At 34.2% G+C, this 22500-nt stretch overlaps 1 protein-coding gene across 1 annotated transcript in view; it reads left to right on the top strand.

Moving 5' to 3' along the window:
• The window catches only part of baiap2a (BAR/IMD domain containing adaptor protein 2a), a 259055-nt gene that overhangs the window by 63712 nt on the left and 172843 nt on the right, over positions 1 to 22500 (top strand). Inside the window, exon 3 of the mRNA XM_056454140.1 lies at positions 12540 to 12626. Coding sequence (XP_056310115.1) covers positions 12540 to 12626 — 87 coding nt within the window. The remainder of the gene's footprint in view (positions 1 to 12539; positions 12627 to 22500) is intronic.

Raw genomic sequence — 22500 nt, 5'->3', positions numbered from 1 at the left:
CAGGCGGAGAAAGATGAATGAGTGCGGTAGGAGGAGTGTGTTATGACAAGGTTCTTTCTCGCTAAAAAGGAGAATATCAAAGCAGGAGACTTGCATTTATGGATGGGAATTGTAAGGATTCAAATTGCACTCCATTAATAGGTTTAGAGCAAGCATATGCAGACGTATATGTAATTAATGTAATTAATTAATGTAATTAAATTTAAATTTTATATATATATATATATATATATATATATATATATATATATATATATATATATATATATATATATATATATATATATATATATATATATATATATATATATATATATATATATATATATATGGAATGGTGCACAGTTGAACCTCATGCATGCTCTCTAAAATTAAATTTGACAAGTGCCTTTCACATATATTTGCATATATAAGCATGTGTAAGTAATATGAAATGTTCACATATCTTTTGCGAGTTTGTTATTTGAGATGTAGAACGCAGGGAAAGCAGCCGCATAGGGAGACACTGCATATATGATTACAGTGGATTGATGGATGAATATGAATTTGTAAATTGTTAATGGTGCCAAACAGCATTTCCCACTGTTTATATCCTTGTTTACGTCCTTGCTACAACATACTGTTAACACTAGACACTATGCATGTAATAGATTAATTTTTATCAAATACGAATACTTACAGGTTGTGGCTAGCAATCCACAGCGTCATTACAGCTATTATGGTTGAACTGTTCCTTCATTGAGGAGTTTTTATCTTTAACATTACAGCACCTCTGTCCACGCCTGGGGTGTATGCGCATGACCTGAAGGGTTTATGATCTCATTAACCAAGATAAATTTTTGTAATCCCCAAGCTTTTATCCCTATACACTATAAAAAATGGTCACGATTTCAACGGTAAAAAACTGTAAAAATGCTCCAGTAAAAATCCATAACCTGGTTAACAGTATGATTCCTTAAAATATACAGCCAATAATCGTAAATTTACTTTCCCAGAATTCCCTGCATGGCACATCACTTTTAATGCTTTTTGTTCGCAGTACTATGGATCTTTTTAGTTGTTTCCCCATGAGTTATGTACATTAGAGATTTATGTTACATCTAATGTTGATAAACAATGTTTATTTCATAACTTAAATTTTATGCGTGTCACCATACTGGTGTTTAGTAGCTGTGTGAATGACACTGAGCACCTTCTATACACTAGTACTGTACACCTTACCGCTTGTGGGAAAAGTTGTTTGTGATGAGGATTGGTTCATTATGTAACTTTAATATTTGTTACTGTTAGACATACAGTAGTAGAATCCTCATCACCAAACTTGACATGGATTCTTGCTGAATTTTAAAAAAAAACCAAAAACCTTTTACTTAGTCATGTCATTCCAAACTCACTAGACTGACTTTTTCGGTCAAAAGAAAAATATATTTTAAAGAATGTTGGAAAAGTTGGAAAAGAATGTTGATTCTTTTTGGCTTCCATTTTTATTTTGTTAGACTTTCAAATGGAATTATGGGATCTTGATCTCAGCTTGGACAACTTTTATAATAATAATAATAATAATAATAATAATAATAATAATAATAATAATAATAATAATAATAATAATAATAATAATAATAATTATTATTATTATTATTATTATTATTATTATTATTATTATTATTATTATTATTATTATATAAAAACCTTTAACAAAGTAATTATTATTGTTATTATTTAAAAGTCAAGTGTTGTTTTGGAGTTTTTGCCTGGATTTTGCCTACCCAAATTCAAAAGCTTTAGAAACCCACATGCAGAGGTGTAAATGCAAGCGTTTGGTATCATTTTAAAGAAAAAGTGATTAAAATAATAGTGCATGTTGTCTGTGTTATAATAAATGCCTCCAAAAACGAGCTGTTTTTTTTTTTGGTAAACTCAAACTTGAAAGTGAACCTTTTAAGTTCTGTGTAGTCTAGGTTGCTGTTATTAATTTTGGTAGTTCCTGCACATGTCAGTAATCATAGAGACATTTTTCTTCTTTTTCTATCATAATCTATGCAAACTATATTCTATATCAACTGATGAGGGAATGGAACCACTTATGGGGGTATTGGGCCAGTAAGGACCTGTAAAATGTAAAGAATGCAGAAGTAAATGATGTCACGGACCTGGTACGCAGAGTATGTCATTTGACCAAAAAAGCCCTACTGAGCTGTCAGCTTTACTTTACACTATAATATTTTATTATTTTACACTATTATGTGTGTACAATACAATATATTTAATTACTAAGATTTCAAGATTTCACTATTGCTTGATTAAATAACTTGGTTGCATTTTAAGCATTAAAAGTTCAAGTATTATCTCATAAATTCAGATATACTGTGAGAGCAGATATCAAGGTCACATAATCTAATGGAAATCTATTACAGTATATACCTTATATTAGAATATATCATCTTGATATGGGATGACTATCATAAAATCATTAAAAATCATGATGTGTTTTGTTTGTCATTTTTGTTTTCCTATCCTGGCCCATTCAACCTATAAATCAATAGGGAAAAAAATTTAATAAAAAATACAACAACGGATAGATGAAGTGAGTAAAATTGAATCACACAGAGGAGCCTCCCTACATCCCTCTACAGTATGTGGTTGCCCAGAGTTGATGGCCCCATCTGTCAAGCACATTTCTGCATAATTTCCCTCCAAATAATCCCTGAACAGTAGCCATGTAGTCACACACACCTTGTGCAACAGTCTGCTTTGCCTTACTTTATCAGGGCCACAGCTGGTCAGCTTGATGAATTGTTTGCTCAACTGATTTCCATGGCCTTTCTGTCTGTGCCAGAAGCTGAGGGTGGTTTTACAATGGCTCTCAGTAGATTCAGATGAAGCTACCGATTGATTTCTGAATGAGTTCCATAAAGAATAGCTGACTGGCATCCGTTTTCTACGCTTTCTCTCTCACTGAGGGAGGTGAAAAGGCATTATTTTTTGCCCTTGTGCTGTTAAGGGATATGCTTACATGAGGCACTGTTGCATAACAATACCTGCCTTTAGAAGTTTTTGGGGAAGACCAGCCTCTTTGTTGCCAGATTTGTAGTACTAATGTAGCTTGTTTACTGTATTAACCTTGCAGTCATGAGACAAGTCTAAGCTGCTGATTCAACTAAATGTCTTTGAGAAAGATGTAAGCAATCGTCTATCAGGGGCAACTTCAGTGCTCAAGGCCAACTGTCCAATACAATTCAACTCCATAGTGACAACTTCAAAAAAAAAAAATGCAACTCATGTCTTCGGGACATTGAAAATTATAGACAGTTGTGTTTGATTAGAGATGGAGCTAAACTCTGAAGAATAGTGGCCCTCCAGGCCTAGAGTTGGCCATTCCTGCTCTGATCCCCCTATAGTTGGAGCACACTCTTCAGTCCCCGTTCTTAAAAATGGGAACCACCACCCCAGTTGCCCAGAGGCCAGGGTACTGGAGAGGAGAATCCGGTCGATGTGAACAGAGTTGGAGATTAGTTCGCTTGCCGGTAATAAGTCGCACTTGTTTCCAAGTGTTGAGCTCCGGCAGGGGTGCCTTTTGTCACCAATTCTGTTTAGAATTTTTATGGACAGAATTTCAAATCGCAGGCTTGGGTTGAAGGGGGTCCGGTTCGGGGACCACAGGATTTCATCTCTGTTATTCGGAGACAATGTCGTTCTGTTGGCTTCATCAAACATGGACCTTCAGCATGCACTGGGCCGGTTTGCTGCTGAGTGTGATGTGGCTAGGATGAGAAGCAGCACCTCCAAGTCCGAGGCCATGGTGCTCCACCGGAAAAAGGTGGTTTGCCATCTCCAGGTTGGCGGAAAATCTTTACCCCAGGTGGAGGAGTTAAAGTATCTTGGGGTTTTGTTCACATGTGAGGGAAGGATGGAGCATGAGATTGACGGGCAGATTGGTGGAGCGGCAGCAATAATGCGGTTGATATACTGGTCTGTTGTGGTGACGAAGGAGCTGAGCCATAAGGCAAATTTACAGGCACAAAAGCACATTTACAGGTCAAGGAAGTGTCTGGGGAGAGGGAAGGCTGGAGTTCTCTCCTAAGACTGCTGCTTCCGCAACCCGGCCCCGGAAAAGCAGATGACATGAAGTCGCTGGTTGCAATTTGTTTCTGGCATCATGGACAATGATCCCGGATTGCATGTCTACGTAGTAACTTACAACTTCAATTTTATCAATCTTTATTTCTATTAGGGATGCACAATATATTGGCGACCATATTGTTATCGGCCGATAAATGTTACTTTTTAATGTTATCGTTATATTGTACAGAACTGCCCGCCTCGTATGGGTGGAAGTTGTTCAGACTTGTCCAGTGCACTATAATGGAGCTTACCTCACATTGTTTATTCCTTCAAAGTCCGTCCTTTCTTTGTGTAGTATTGCTGTGCGTCGTTAACTCGGTAAGCAACCATATTCCTTATCATTGTAGATATGTTTGATAGAGTGTCATTGTGCATTTTGCTTTAAATCGTCACAATATAGCAGCGATGCATACGTGCTAAATAACTCGTTGGGTTGTTTGTAATCTAATATGATTAGTTTTATTATCAACGCATTGCTTGCAATGTGTTGTTGAGGTAAGATTGTATTCAGGTTGATCGACGTATTCGTTTTGATTATATCGAGCATACATGATGTCTGTCACTGCGCGCACATATAATGCCTTCACAGCAGCAGGGGGGAGAGGTGTGCCAGTAACAATCTTGCATAGGGCTTCTCAACTGTCCGCCACATTCTGTCTTTATATTATGCAGTGTTTGTCATAAAGTCATCCGTGCTCAATGCTCAGGTGTTGCATCAAAATCTGACTCCGACACCAAATCTGACTCTGCTTCACGTGCAAACGTCACACAGAGTCTTCAAGTTCAAACCTTTCATCTGTCATTTTTTCCACAATTGACAGCAAGAACGAACATAGAATCGTTGTCTGATTGACAAGCAGCGCCTACATGTGTTCAAAAGAATCTAAAACGCCAAATAGGATGAGTTTATGCTGCGTTTTCTAAAGTAAATCATACAATCTGTATTTAGCTTTTCATTTGTACAATGGCTCTGAACTGTCAAAAACACATCTCAAAACGTGCTTTCGGACATTACATATTTGTTCATATTTACATTACTGTAGCATGTTTTATTCAAGAACATTTGAGTTGGTTTCAGTTCTTAGTTGTTTCTATTTCATTTTTACTTAAAATATATTTAAGTAATATATTCCATGTTGTTATTTAACTTATTGTTTTTATGTAACAGTCAAGTTGCTATGCGAAGTTGCTATATTAATTTGCTATGTGAGGAAAAGAAAATAATACATTTTTGGCATGCTGATTTATGTGAAATCGTGAATATAGGTCTATATAACAAAGTTGCAATTTTGAAATAGCTTTTTTTGCTATTCAGTTCATAAGATCAGATCAAACTTTTATGAAGTTTTTTTTTTAAATAAAATCAGTTGTATGCTGTATAAAAATATAAAATTTGGAAATATTTATATTTATCAGCCTATATATATATATGTATATATGTATATATATGTATCGGTTATCAGCCTCCAAATCTAAATAGTTATCAGTTATCAATATCAGCCATCAGTTATCAAGTAAAACCATCTGGTATTTAGAAGTGTTGTTTGGTGTTAGATATAGTAATCCTTTCTCATAGTGGGAATGCAGGAATTGACCCGTGTTGTACAAGATCAAAATATTGAGCAAAAAATATTGGACTACTTTTCCTTCCTTTTGGGCTGGGTTTGAGTTGTCGTTGGGTCGGAAAATATTTTTGGACCTGGCAACCCTGGCTTTATATGTTGTAGTTTTTTTTTTTCTAGAGATGCTGTTCTAGTGCTGGATTGTGTCTGTTCTTGAACTATTCCATGCATTCTACTGTATAAAAATCTGGAAGAGAGGTTCCTGTTTTAACCTTCAAAATCTTTAAGAACCCCCCCAAAAAAAATAAAAAACCTATCAGACAAGAATAAAAAAAGAAAAAAAACAACAACAAAAAAACTGTTGTTAGGTGTTAAATCACAAAAAACTTTAAAAACATACCTTTAATATTAACAATGATGGCCAAATTTTAAATTGGTTTAGTTTGAATCAAGGCGTAGGTTTGCTCTTGACATTGGTGGGGATGGGTGAACCCAACAACCCACTTACCCATCCCTCCCACCCCCAAGGGTGTATATTGTTGTTGTTTTTTTGCTACTATAAAATAAATTACTGGAGCATAATTATATAATATTAATGCTATTAAAATATATTATTAATTACTACTCTCTTCATAAAATGTATTAAGTTAATTTAAATACTGTAATGTGAAAAGAATGCATAATAACTGATAAAGAGAGAGTTTAATGAGGACTTCTTTTCATTTTAGCCATAGTGCAAATGAAACATATCTCGCATATCAGTAATAATAAAAGATGAAGCACAGGCTGTAGTTTTTCTGACAAATTGTTTCAACTGAAATTGGACATGCTACTTTGAGAGATTAGGAGAACTTGCAGGGATCATATTTATACTTATACATTTATCTGTTTATTCTGCACTTTTCGGGGCATAGTGTTCACAAACTATATCAGCCTGCTATCGTTAGACTGTGCGTTAAAGCTGGGAAAACACAACCATTAACAGCATTTTCATGATGGACCCATTCAGTAGCAAACTTGAGTTGAGTATGTGACTGCATACCTGCTGCCATCCTCTCACACCTTAAAATTCCACCGCAGTTTTGGCACTGGTTGTATCTGAATGCAGCTACAACCTCTCACATGACAGCAGGGAAATCATATGTTTTCTGGGGGTGGTACAGCTTGAGGAGAGAATGTGATTTAACCCTTTCTACATGTATAGGTTAATATTGACAGAACTATTATTATTTATTTATTTGTTTATTTTTATGTATATATATTTTTAAGTGAATAAAATTTTTGGTGGGGACATTTCAATAGTTAGTGGATATTAGTGGGGACGGGTCAACTTCGTCCATGCTAAATCTACACTCCTCAATTGACTTCCAACCAATATCTATAAATAAGATTTACTGTGTTCAAATAAAATGTTGACTTGAATTTTTTTTTTCTATACTTTTTTATAATATGAATGGTTTCTTTCTGTTTATTATTTTGAATATATAAAAAATAAACAAAAAAAAGGTCATTCTAAAATTTGTTTTTTTGTGATCCAGTCTATGGTCTGAATAAAATTGTAAGAGCACTTTCTGACAGTTGGTGATGCTTATAGTAGGTGATGAAAGGGCAGAAATTGTGTAAGAAATTAGCTTACTGATGAAAAATAATTACCTCAGGTTTTAAGTATAGCTGTAAATAGATACAATTTTAACCAACTATTTTGACCATTAAAATGAATTGTTAGCAATTTGTTGTAGCATCTACTGGTACAGTATTGTACTTATAAACTTTAAACTAGGGTGACCCCTCATAACCACTGAACCATTGATCTAGAAAGATTGGTTAACTTGGGTCCTAATAACTTTCCCAAATGAAGCCAGAGAGCAGGAAAAACACAAGCTGTCTACCAGGGTGTCCTGTTGAGCTGTGTAATAGTGTTCTACTGTAGTGACAGTCTGCAAGGAAACAAGCGAATCAACAGATACTGTTTCAATTTATCTTGAAAAAGAACAGATGAGAGGACCAGCAGTTTATGTGAGTCCCTAGTGCTTGAATCACTCCCATTGCTGTGAACAGCAATACAGAAGTCCTGAACTTTCTTCAGAAGCAGTGGGATGTGTGATGTTTGTTTTTGAGACTGGTTATAGTGTTAACATTACATAACAACAGTAATGTAGAATTTTTGTCTAACTCACGAAGACACTGAAGAGAACACTGATCACAGTAAGGATGACTTGAAAGTAGGGTTGCACAATATATTGTATGAGCATTGAAATCAGAATGTGTGCGTCCGCAATAGTCACATCGCAGGATACTACGAAGTTGAGTTCTGAATATAGATGACCGGAATCCACAGGCCAAAACACATGAGATTTGTGGAGACGCTGCTGAATTTAACCTTTATAGAGGTAAACTTGAACATTTCCATGTGTTTTCATGTGAACATTTTAAAGAGTATGAAGCATTTTCAGAGAAAATAAAGAGCATAAAGTAAAAAAAAAAATGTATTGAATTATTTATATGATGAAGACTATACAATGCTCTTTTACATTTAATTGCTAAATTTTTGTCCCGGAATACTGTTAGACACTCTCCAGAAAACCATAAAAAATGTTTATTTGACTTTAACATTTGCTTCATTGTGTTTATTTATGACTGTTGTTTGTTTATTATATGTATATAGTAAATTACATATATTCATATTTCACTCCCATACAAATCATCCCAATTAATCTAAAGTAATGACTTTCCAAATAGAGCTATTTACAGTAAGTCATGTGGTGAAATTGTATTTATGTCGCAAAATATATTGCAGGGTAAATTTTTTTGTAATGTCAATTTTCCAATATCGTGCAGCTCTACTTGACAGACAATAGCACATACCTTTTACAACAAAATTTATTTGAAAACACTAATCTAAAGCTAAATAACAAACATTAATGTCACCTTAAGCAATCATAAATGCACATTACTTTGTAATTGAAGCAGTTGCTCTGCTATTGGCCCTGTTTGAGACCAAATGCGCTGTTACACGATTAACTTAATGAAGTTAATCGATCTGTAAAATGTCAATGGGAAAGTGAAAGGAACATTTAAAAGCAAGTCATATAAAACACTTAATCATATTATTATCATATTATCTAAATCCGATTAAGGTAAATAATTTGATTACTGATGTCGTAGTCCCTGTCACACCGTGATACCGGTAAATATCCAGAAAATTTCCAGAACGACTTTACCTGTGAAAAAAAAAAACGCTGTTCATACAGGCAAGAATGTTCCAGAATGTTTCTAAAAAAGACTATTTACACATCCATTCCAAAATACCGGCAAATTCTGACATCATTAACCAGAAATTACCTCTAAATGTCTGCGCTTGTATTTTTAAACATAGAAGCGTTCGGGCTTTTATTAATGATTCCACTTTTATTTAAAGCTTTAGCATTCATGCAGCTGCATTGTCCCAGAAACATCCGAAGGCAGAAGAGCAAGCCGCAGCTAAATGTTTACACATTTGACTACATTACAAATTCTGTGGCTGGATAAGTATTGTGAACAACTTCAATGAAAACATATGGAGGAACATTTTCGCATATTGAGATGTACATAATATGTTTGTGTGCTGCCACTCACCGGAGCACTCCTTCACTTTACGTGCACATGCATCAAGCAACTGAAGCAGAAGCTTAAAGGTAAACAAACAGCAGTTTATCATAAGCATTTTATCGAAAAAATGTGTACACAGTTGGCATTAATAATGAACATAGAAACGTTGTCTGATGAACATCTAGCAGCTAAATGTGTCTGGAAAAATATTCAAATGCTTTTATTTTCATAAACAGCATAAATGTAAATGCATCTGAATGTTCTGATTAGCTGGAGTAGACGTCTAATGTCAGCGTGTTTGAAACGTGAACACGATCTTTCTGGCAATTTTCCTTCTGCGTTCACACAGAGCAGCATTCCGGCAAATTACCGGTAATGTTACAACTTCTGTTTCCGGAAAATTGACAGAACAAATTTACCGGGATTTTCAAAAAGGTCCTGTTTACAAATGATCTCTTTCCAGAAAATTGCTGGTAATTTTCTAAAAAGGTTAGTATGCGTGAAAGGGGCTAATAACTGGTCAGAGAGAATCAACACTGCCAGCATCATTGGATTTGCAAATTGAGACCTGCTATATGGTTCAAATCAAACTTATCTGACATCTATCAATCTGTTGCAGTAAATGAAGAAGTTCATCCTCATGTTCAATATGGAATATTCTAAGGTTCAATACTCTGACCATTGCTTTTCTGGCTAGCTCTCACTGTTAAGGCTAACAATATAATTTTGATGCTTTAAATAGTAGTCAGCAGCAGACACTACTCTTTTGCTGGTTCACACGACTAAACTATTTTGGTAACACAGCAAGAAAAGACACCTTAAATGGCAGCATTGTGGTTAGTAGAAGAGGTCCAGATGTTCCTCTTGTTGATAGTCGAGGAGTTGGTTGGAAATGACCTGGAAAAAAAAAAAAAAGTTTGTCAGGAAGTCTTGAACGTAGAAGTGACGTACTACGGTAGTCTCACCCACTATAAGCAGCCCTAAACTGCAGTAGAAATGCAAACCCATACAAACAAAACCAAACTGTGCAGAGTCATGCTGTACCATATCACACCAAACAGTTGAAAACTGACCTAAAAATCAATTCCAGTAGTGTGAACTGCAAAACAGACATTCCAAACATGCAGTGTTTTTGTGCTTAAAGTGCAGCTTAAAGTGACATTTAAAGGCTTAACAAGGTTAATTAGGTTAACTAGGCAGGTTAGGGGAATTAGACAAGTTATTGTATAACAAAGGATATTCTGTAGACAGTCGAAAGTAAATATAGCTTAAATGGGCTAATAATTTTGACCTTAAAATAAAAAAAAATAAATAATAAATTTTAATTAAAAAAATAAATAAAACTGCTTTAATTCTAGCCGAAATAAAACTTTCTCCAGAAGAAAAAACATTATCAGACATACTGTGAAAATTTCCTTGCTCTGTTAAACATCATTTGAGAAATATTTAAAAAAAGAAAAAAAAAAATTGAAAGGGGGGCTAATAATTCTGACTTCAACTGTATCTAGTGTACTGTACAGTTATTGCATTGTATCAGATTTTAATCTGATTTCCAGGAAACGCATACAAGTTTGGCATCAGCACCTTTTTGTAAATGTAAATGTTATGTAATGCAGTTTTAAAGGCCTTCAAATGTTTGTTCATCAAAGAATCCTGAAAAGAGTACACGTTTTAAGCAGCACCATACTTTTCTTCTTTTACTAATACTACGAATATGCTTTTTAATCAGTAAATCATCATATTAGAATATTCTTTGGTACTGAAGAAAGTATAATTTAGATATTTTAAAATATATTCGAGTTGAAAACTTGTAAATACTAGGGCTGCACGATATTGGAGAAAAAAATGAAATTATGACGTTTAGTTTTACTGTGATATACAGTATATTAAATAATTTTAGGATGATTGGCTTGACTTCGTAGGGCAATGTAAATAAATAACACTGTATAATACATTTAATCTTTGTTAAAGCTACAAACACTTAAGGATATACTTCACAATGATGCAACAATGTTTTAAACTGTAGCTCCTGCTCAACTATAATCCCAACTCAAGATTGCAGATTCTGTGATTACAATATTGATGCTGAAAGTTTATATTGAGCAGCCCAAGTAAATACATGTCAGAGTTTTGCTGGTGTTACTCTATTTTTTGTCAAATTAATGGATATATGGGAAAACAACATTTACTGACCCCAAACTTTAGTGTTGGATTGATGTATGAATGTACAGCGTATGGGTGGATGTATTTTAAATCCATCCATCAATTAATTCATAAGTCCATCAATCCGCCCATCAATTCGTCCATCAATCTGTCCATCAATTCATTCAACTTTCCATCAATCCATCCATCAGTCCATCAATCTGTCCATCTTTCCATCAATCCATCCATCAGTGTATCCATCTATCCAGCCATCAATCAATCCATTCATCTTTCCATCAATCCATCCATTAGTCCATCAATCAGTTCATCCATCCATCCAATCTATGCAATCCATCCATCAATCACTCAATCCGTCAGTCCAATCAATCAATCAATCAATCAATCAATCAATCAATCAATCAATCAATCAGACTGTGATATCTGTGGTGTCTTAAAGGCTCTGATACCTGCTTAATACAAAAACTGTAGGGCATGAAATCTCATTTAAAACATTTATAGGTGTCAGGATTTCTAGTTACGTCATCCCACCAACTAGACCAACACAAAGCCAGTGTAAACCAGACAAAGCCAGACCACTGTGAAAGTTATTAGTCTATACCGAAAACTCAACACACTAACAATCAAACGCAAGCATTTTCTCTCTCCCACTCTCTCTCCCTTTTCTGCACACAAGTGGGAATCCAGGGAGAGGTTTGGAGATAATGATATTCTGTTTATTCTTTTTCACCGGAGTTGACATTTTAAAACCGTAATGAGGCATGGGATTGAGAAGCGGTGTGTGTGAGTGAAGGAGACAGCTGGGCTGGCCTTGTAAAGGCGGGAAGGGAAAAAAGGGCTAAATTTCCATAGTCACAGGAGGGCTATCTTTACTCATTCTAAATGTGTTTCCTGTACAACTGATTGTGTTTCCTGTTGTGCGACAGCTTCATCCAATCCTACAGTTTTTCTTCTTTCTTTGTTGCCGCTCGTTACCTCGCTGGACTGAGACTAGCTTGCACAGCTGAGAGTCATCCCATCCTCGTTAGAGGCCCTTTGATCATTGAATTTACTGCTGTAATGAGGATCGAGAATGTTTTTGACTCCATTTTATTTATTTTTTTTCAGGTGTGACGTTTGCAGCGAAGGGCTATTTTGATGCTCTGGTGAGGATGGGAGAGCTGGCCAGTGAAAGCCAAGGATCTAAAGACTTGGGTGAGTGTCACTGACCTGTTTTTGTCTCAAGGGAACACACAAACTGTGTGGCTTGATCCAACATGACACCACAAAAGCACTCTCTAATGGAGCCACTTGCTCAGCAAAGTGCCGATGTTGCTTTCATTAAAGCCTGCTGTCAGAACTCGTACCTCACGAGATGCTTTTTACATGGTGCCTTTTTACAGTAAATCTCACTCACTTTATGTACCGATGTAAATTATTCCTTGTTTAGCTCACTTCGATTTCTGGGGTTTACGTGGAAAAATTGAGTCAAAGGGGCTGACAGCGGTGGATAGGAATTCATCTGCCGTGCTGCGGGGAAGCTCGACAATGCATCATTTATGATCAGTTTAAAAAGTGGATCTAGTTGGAGGGCTATAACTTCCTGAAATAGCATTTGGCTTTCTGCTAGAGGAGAGGCTGTCAGAAGTGTTGGTGGGTTCTTTGTTCTGCTGAGGATGCGGGAGTGGGTGTATACAGTACGTGACCCTACAGATGCTTGTTGCTGATGGGGAAGGGCAGAGAGTCTCGTTTGTATTCAGGATGTGATATCTATCGTCTGTTGAACTTTCAAGTCTTTTGGGGCACAGACTGAACCTTCCTCTACCTCACTGCCAGGAGCCCTGGGAGAATATAGGCTCTGGTCGACTTTTGTTTTGTTTTTAATTTTTTACATTTTTTTTTCTTCTGAGTATGTCAGTCTGACGATACTACTTGGTTGTTCTTTTTGAAAAAAAAAATCACACGAAATACACATTACAGATGCATTTTCCTTCTTCAAGATAAACCTTCTATTATTTTTCAGTAACTTTAATGAAACATTCAAATGAAATCACAAAGTTATCAATGTTTTGTGTATTTTAAGAAAATTTTGTCTTGAGAATATTAACCGACTCCTGGATCTTACGTTCTGCTTCAATTATCATCAAATAATTAAGCCTAATTTACTGCTGTAATTAGTGGCATGAAACATTTATTTTTTATATTATTTGTATTTTTATTTGTTATTTTCAACATGTTACTCTGATTACAAAAAAGACATAACAATCTTAAAAGCCCTGATATAAAAAACATGGGACTTTATCCAAATGATGTCACTTCCTCTGGTAGGAATCTCTGGAAGTCATTGAGGCATGTTATTTATTCTTCTCTCATTAATTTGCACAACATATTTAGCATTTTTCATTGAAAATCTTATTTACTCTTTAAAAACAGTGTAATGAGAATACATAACTGTTGTAGACATGCCATGTGGTATCTGGTTTGAGGTTAGTATCTTAAGCTAAAGCACAAAATGGTTGGAAATGTCATCTCTGTTATTTTAAACTGATTATAAACTATTATAATTATGAATTAGTGGCTTAAAATCTTTGACAAAAGCTATGCTTCCATCCAATGATGTGAATTAAATTTATGCGCAAAACTGGAATATTGCATAAAATATGTGCAAATAAAGCAGCGCTTCCATTCAATGAGTCAAAGAGAACAAAATCGCCACTTCCTTATTAACTGCCGCAAAATTTCAAAAGTAAAAGTGAAATTTGCTGCGGTAGGAGAAGCTACGTCAAATGATTTGCGCCTCAAAAGACAAATGCCGATATGCATATGATTGAATGCGTGGTGGCATTTGAAGACGTGAGGCACAAAGCATAGACGCTGTTAATTCTGGAGGTAATTAATAATAGCATTAATACTGAAACAGTAAAGTTGTTTTAGAATGACCAAAACAACATTTCAGATATTTTACAATGTGCTCAGCCTGCTGGGTTGTCCATTCGCACAAATTTTCATCATCACATGATCTCTCAAAACAAAATCACATGTTTTTTTGTTTTTTAATGCGCATACTAGAATTTGTTTGGTAAAAGTGTTTCCTTTGCAGTTTATGCACATCTTTTCTCATACAAATAAAAAGTTCATCCTATCAGTTATGTGGATACATGGTTTTATGTGCATTTTCAAAACTTATGCACATTAGGGATGTGTCCATCAACCATTTTTTTAATGAGCATATCCAAAATGAGCATAAAAATAGTTGGATGGAATTATGGCTAATAAGCTAAGCTAACAGAATTAAATGCTCTCAATCATATTTAGGCTTTTTACATAATTTTATATTTGTATTGATTCAGTTTACGGTAAATTATACATTTGTTGTGTATCATTCCAATTTGAGGAAAACTAATGCAATATGCAAATGTAAATGCAGTTAAAAAAAAAGAAAATAAAAAAAAGACATTTTACAAATGGAGATTTATTTGTTTTTGCCAATAAACTCTGCAAGATAAATAAGTAAATAACTAAAATAAGCATTGCACAGGCCAGGATTTTTTTTGGTAAACATATTTCTAAAGGAGCTGTTGAAATAAAAATTAACCCAGATTTTTGGTCAAAACACAAACACTCCAAACAAACAAACAAACAAAAATCAAACAAAAAAATCGGAAATATTAGTTATATGTAAAAACTATGGAATGACACAAGGGGAGAAGATACTAAGCTACTAAAATGTATTGTTTATTTATTTATTTTTTTGGTAATAAAAGCTTTAAGGCAACTATTGTATGAAGAAAAGAGTTGCATGTATTGCTCGGGTATGATTTCTTTTCCCCCCATACTTCAAAAGAATCTTCAAATATTGATGATCCTGATCTTTACTTCATATTTTCTATTGGCTTCATGTCAAGAGAGTGTCAGGGCTGTTCTATCAGCTTTATTTTCTTTTCCGAAATTAGTTGAGAGTTTCTTTGGCTGTGTTTGTGATAATTGTCTTGCTGAAATGTCCACCCTGGTTTCGTCTTCATCATCTGATAACATAGATTAACTGACAAATGTCAGGGTTGTTTTATAAAAACTGAGAGATTTCAGTTACTGACTGGGCATTCCATGCATTTGTATAACTTTCTTTTTTCATGTGTTCAATACTTTTTTCCCTGTATCATTTCATTATATTACACAACTTAACTCTTAAACTAATTAGTTTTGTTTGCTTTGTATGCATGGTTTACTTTAGTTGTTACTGACATCTGGTGAAAAAGGTCAACTGCACCTTCAAAAATATGTTTTCTGAGAAACATTATTCTTGTGTTCAATACTTATTTTAGCCCTTATATGTATATCCATTATGCAAAAAGATCTTAGAGACCATAAAGGCAATCAGTTTGACATGATAGAATGTCGAAGCTGAACAAAATTGACTTTAAATGGCATAAAAAAACACATAAAACAACAACAACAAATAATCTTCCTTTGAAAGTCACAGACTGTTTTATAATCTGTCATTTTCATTGTTGTTCAAGAAGTGAGTGCAGTGAATGAATTTAATTGGCTCATATCCATCATTTCGGGTCAGCAGCGTCACATACGCCGACCCCGTTGCTCAAGACATGAAAGCAGTGTCTCCATTATATGATTTCCACAGGGAGTTTCCAGCTCTGCAATGGAGTAAACTCCCCGCTCATGTATAACGCAATCAGCACAGCTTTACCTCTCATATGAACTCCCAGAAGGTATTAGCACTTGAAGCCCACTCTCTGACTCTCACTGTGAGTGAATCACACACAGGGAGACAGCCTGCTGGACACACACTGCACAATGTGAACATCTCAAGTTACACAGTCCACATACAGTACACACATCTGATCATCTGTGCTGCGTCATTCACATTCCTGGACAAAAGAACGCTATAGTAACCATATACTCCTTGAAAAGTATCATAATTAATACTTGGGCTCTGTGTCAATGTGTGGTTACACTAAACAGAACGATGTCATTGCTAACTGTATATCTTAACAAGGACTACTGTGACAGTTCAAACTTCAAAATCATTTAAAGATCTTAGCTCATGTTGATTTCATGACTGTTAATACATTATTAGTCATGTCACAATAATCAATACATCGCACAATACATGGACATGATCTCAATCATTTTTGGTGATGATTGATAGATAGATATATATATATATATATATATATATATATATATATATATATATATATATATATATATATATATATATATATATATATATATATATATATATATATATATATATATATATATTGAAATTAATCTAGATTAAAATGCCTATATTTTATAGATTAAAAATATAATATATATATATATATATATATATATATATATATATATATATATAGATAGAGAGAGAGAGAGAGAGATATGTTTATTTTATATAATCACAGAAGTTACAGTACTATTTTGCATTATCGTTGATCTGCAGCTATTATCAAATCCTGTTCATAGAGTAGTAATTAACATTTTATACAGAAATATTTAGGTATATAAAGCATTTGTTTAGTAAGAATTGCTTCTCAAATGATATGTGAACTTCAAGCGAGAATGTAGTTGACTCTCAGACAAGCCTGATAAAGGTGACCCGTACTGTACATTACCTTACCGTATCATACCATTCGGTGCAAATAAGGCATTAAACACAGACTATTTCATTCAAACAATACAAGATACTTTCAGACAGTTTATTTGTAATCATTTAGCTAAATAATGTGACCAACATTTGTTGACACTAAACTGCGAGTAATGTCTCTGAAAAGATCTATGCAAAGTTAATCCAAGCATCCAAAAGTAAATCCACTTTTACCATATCCTGTGTTCCAAAATGTAAGTAGCAAAGGCTGTTTTGCACTGTCATTCTTTCATGCAGGTCATGTGCAGGTGTGGTTTGTGAACCTGTACTGCTGATCGCCGGCAGTGTGACAATGACTCATTTTGCTTTGATTAAGTCACAAGTGTGTACTTGTATGGAGACACACACACACACTCATTAGTGCAGAACAGAAGCGTCTGCATTATGCATTAGTGCAGGAGAGCTTATTGCTCTGCATCTGGTAACACACACCTGACTGTGATTTTCAGCTGAAGCACAGGTCTTGATGAGGACTTTCAGGTGTGTGATTAGAGCAGCTGAGCTCTGCGGGAAGGTGTTTATGCAGGAGCAGAGTTAAGCTCAGGACACACTGGGCACTAAGCAACAGTGCCAAAATTACACCAAAATGACCCTGCAGCAAATATGGACTACAGGATGTGATGTTGCACTAGAGACTTTTTAAAAAAAGTTTTTTTGTTTGTTTGTTGTCACTGTCAACGATTTTTGTAAATTACACAGTATGTAATTGTAATATTGTAGTTGTAATTGTATTTGACTGTAGGATGGTTATACAGTATGATAATGAATTTTAAAGTTACAAAGTAAACAAAATCGGCAAACAGCCACTTTAGCTCTAAAAAGACTATTTTATTGGACAACGTTTTGACCTACAAGGTCTTCATCCGGTCACACAGGAAATACAAGAGAACCCTAGATATAGTCAAACTTAAGACATCACACCTGCAAACAATGATAACCTTAATTAAAAGGACGATTTTGTTTAATTTTGTCATTGTTTGACTTGACTGAGCATCTACCTTCAAGTTTTTTTTGTGTATATTTTTTATTTGTTTTTATTTCTGCCTTTGCCTTCTGCCTTTGTCAGAATTTTTTTTTTCAAAACATATTTTATTAAATTTTTTAAAGTGCCATTTTCCATTGATTTAGATTTAATAAATGAAAGGTAAAAGCTAAAAACTGTATTTTAATGTTCTACTCAAAGTAAAAAAAAAAGTAAAATCTATATCCTGTATAGTCGGTATTCAATTTTATATTATTGAAATGAATTCTGTCTATGCCAATAAAAATATCTGCTCTATTGAAAGTTGCTGAGACTTATTTTAGCATGTTGATGTCCTTTCAACTGAAACTAAATATTGAGTAGGGTATGGGACTTTCTATTTGCATGTCATTCCCTCTTAGCAAACAGTAAAAGTTATCAAACTGACATCATCAGAGAAGGACCACCACTCTAAACATGGAAGCAAATGGTCAGACTTTAATTGAAGATCACCTAAACATTTTTTTTCAGTAGACTAACGAGCAAAACTAACTAGTGCTAACAAAACAAACATTGCAAATTTTGATTTCACACTTACTATAATCCACTAATGCAATCCATTCTGTATACTGAGCAAAGAGGTCAGTGTGTGACATTTCGTTCCTCTGTTGGCTGAATGTCACAAGTGCATTGATCACCACTGTCAGCTTCAAACGCAACTCATCCACTCATAAAGTACCAACTATCTGTTCAGACTTTTTTGCATAATTGTTCCCTAATTCTCCACACCCAAACCTCTTTTACATTGAGTTTTGCAGTGTCTTTCCCAGAGGGATAACTCAAGGTTATATCCGTCTCTGTCTCTCTCTCTCTCTCTCTCTCTCTCTCGCGCTATCTATCTCTCTCATGTAAACACAGGAGTCCACCTGCTCGTGAGAACAGAGCAACTCACACACATTGACTACTTAACTCTTGTGCTGCTCTTCTCAGTGTTCTCCATAAAATGACAAATCGGCCACTCACTGCAGCCTCAGGAGATGATGAAGAGCCAACGGTGGACATATTTTTATATTAAGTACATTTTTAAAGGTAAAAAATGTCTGTGCTTTTAATGGGAATTGTCATTTTAAGAAACAACATGTACATTTTTGTTCCTAAGTCTAGCTGACTAATGTTGATTTGAACTAGAGAAATCATTAACCATTCAATTAAATGATTAATTCAGAGTGAGTGTTCATCTCAATCAGCTTGCTAGCTCCTGAAGTCATGGATCAGTAGGTTGTGTACACTAATTTGTGCACTGTTAGGGCAGTAATGAGCTAGATTGAATTCACATTGGGACACCAAGTGTGACATGGGAACTCCCTTATTGTGCATCATTAAAACTGGAATTTATAAAAAACAGCAGGACTAATATATTAATTTAAATGTTTTTAATGGTATTTAATAATAGTTTAAAGTTTTTAAAAGTACATTATTAATAAATTGTTAGATTGTTTCATATATCTGCAACAGTCCTATGGTTATAAGTTTTTGCTAGATTGTTGCTAACCTGTTTTGCTACACCAACCATAAATATCGATTTGAGTTAACTTATTACTTTTTACAAATTTAAGTGGATTGAACATTAAGTTGTCCCAAGAAAATCCTCAAAAATTGTACTGTTTCAGCTTATATTAAATAAGTAGTTTGAACAAATAGCAATTTTTAATTGCTTAATGTTAATTTTAATGTTCATTCATGTTAAACAATAAATAAAAAAAAAAATAAATAAATAAATAAATAAATAAATAAATAAATAAATAAATAAATAAATAAATAAATAAATAAATAAATAGAATAGAATAAATAATATTATTTTTAGAAAAAAAATCTCTCGTTTTTCATTATATTTGATGATTTGGTTAATGTGATTCATGATTTGAACTTTAGACTGTTCGTTATTCTTCCTTTAGTGACTCTGATTGATATGATTCATTCAGAGCGAGTGTCCGTTTAATAACTCACTGATGCAAATGATCCGTCACAGCAAGTCTTCCTTCAGTGATTCTCTCATTCAAATGATTTATTCAGAGCGAGTCTCCATTTAACTCACCAATTCAAATGATCTATTCACAGCCAGTCTTCCTTTAGTGAATCTCTGATTCAAATTATTCATTCAGAGCGAGTCTCCATTTAATAACTCACTGATTCAAATGATCCATCAGAGCAAGTCTTCCTTTAGTGACTCTCTCATTCAAATGATCCATTCAGAGTGAGTCTTTGTTTAATAACTATCCTATTCAAATGATCCATTCAGAGGGAGTCTCTGTTTAATAACTCACTGATTCAAAAGATCCATTCAGAGTGTTTCTCCAAATAATGACTCACTGATTCAAATGTTCTATTTAGACCAACTGTGTGTTCCTAAACGTATATATAATCCTCAGAAGTGCATTTTGCACTGATAACGGTCATGTCATCCCATTTTGAAATTTGTTATTCCAAACTGAAGTGCTCAAAAGTGCCCCCTTTGAAGGGCCCTTCAGGATGAAGGCGTTCAAAGGGTACAACTGATGGATATTTTGGACTTACAGGATCCATGGCAAAGTGAAGTTGTTTTGTCGCATGCTGTGTTTCTTTCGGAAAGGCTCATCCCTCTACTCTAATCCCTTCGAAATTGTCCCTATGAATTAGGGCATAGGGATGAGCCTTTCTGAATGGACTACAGTGATTGTATCCATGTGATGACTCACTGATTGAATTAATCTGTTTAAGAGTGAATATCCAATTAACTGATTCACATGATCCAGTCAGAGTGAGTCTCCAGTAAATGATTCAATTTACAAATTGATTCGAAATGAGTCACAAACTGAAGATCTTGTAAGTCCTCACTATTGATGCTGCTACATATGTTACTAACGGTGAATTTTAGTACGTCTAATTTATTATTTGTCTTAACCCTTGTGCATTGTTCAAATTTATTACCCTCATCTACCTGCATCAGATTTATTTTTTTATTTTTTTATTTTTTTGTGCATAAATCAACCTCAGTTCTGATCTAAACTACTAAAATGTTTAGGAAATTACAGGATTTTGACAATAGAACAACACATAATGACATATTTTCAATATAAAGGTAGTTGTAAACTTTTATTTTTTTATTTATTTATTTATTTTTATACACCTTTTATCACAGTCTTGGACATGTAAATGATTAGTAACAACATTGGCTTTGATGCATTGTTAGATTTTCATTTTTTCTCCCTAATTTACTTGGTGCCCCATTAACTTCTATAATAACCACATTTGATGGTGCATAAATACAGTCTTTGTTTTTGTTTACTCCATGTAGTTCTGAGAGCTGAGATGCATATTTTGATTTTCTCAGACACCTCAAGGTAGAGCGTAAAGTTCACTTTCACACCTACAGACACACATGCACACACTTTAATTTGCTGTAACTGTATGCTCCATGTAAAGTTCAGAAATTAAGCTTTTCTTTGCACAGGTACATCTAAAGGGTTAATGATGCCAACTGATGATCAACAGCAAAAATGACAAGTTTTACCTCTTCCCAACAGGGAAAACCACCAACAATCAAAAATGCATGATTAAATGGTGTCATGGTTTTGTAATCAAAAAATGTGGTTATAATGGAAGTCAACTGTGTAAAAACAGCCAGAATCAGTAAATTAGGGAGAAAAAAAAAATAAAAACAATGCATCAAAGGCTATGTTGTTTCACATGTCCAAAAAAAATAAATAAACTTTTTAGACTGAAAATGTCATTTTGTGTGTGTGTGTGTGTTTTTTTTTTTTTTTTTTTTTTTTACTAAATCAGTGACCTCGTTTATGGATTTAGCAATTAAATAGTTTAAATCCTGTACAGTGTGTGTGTGTGTGTATATATATATATATATATATATATATATATATATATATATATATATATATATATATATATATATATATATATATATATATATATATATATATATATATATATATATATATATATACTCTTTTCACTAGTTTGCACTATTAAATAAATGATCATCAATTATCAGCATGATTATCAGTTTTGGTAATCAAATTAAACATCATCTTCACTACAAAACATGTTTTTGCTGCTTGATCAAACAACTTCAAACAACAAAGGCGCTGAATTTACACAGTTCTTGAGGTTTGTTTTAGACAGCTTAAAGGGCACCTATGGTAAAAAAAATCTACTTTTCAAGCTGTTTGGACAGAAATCTGTGTAAGTATATTTTATAAACTGTCATATTGGGGTGAAATAAACACACCCAGTCCTTTTTTTTTTTTAATTTAACAACATAAAAACGGTGGACCAATTGGAGCGGTTTTAAGATCGACCGCAACTTTGCGTAGGAGTGCGGTCCCCCCGCCCACCAATATTGATTGACAGCTGCGTGCATTAACATGTCCGGTAGTCACGTGTACAATCATATCATCAAGAGAGGA

The sequence above is a fragment of the Danio aesculapii genome, chromosome 3, assembly GCF_903798145.1.
Source record: "Danio aesculapii chromosome 3, fDanAes4.1, whole genome shotgun sequence".
NCBI classification, from domain to species: Eukaryota; Metazoa; Chordata; class Actinopteri; order Cypriniformes; family Danionidae; genus Danio; species Danio aesculapii.
Note: the sequence above shows the minus strand (reverse complement) of the source record. Positions and strands in the feature narration are given on the sequence as shown.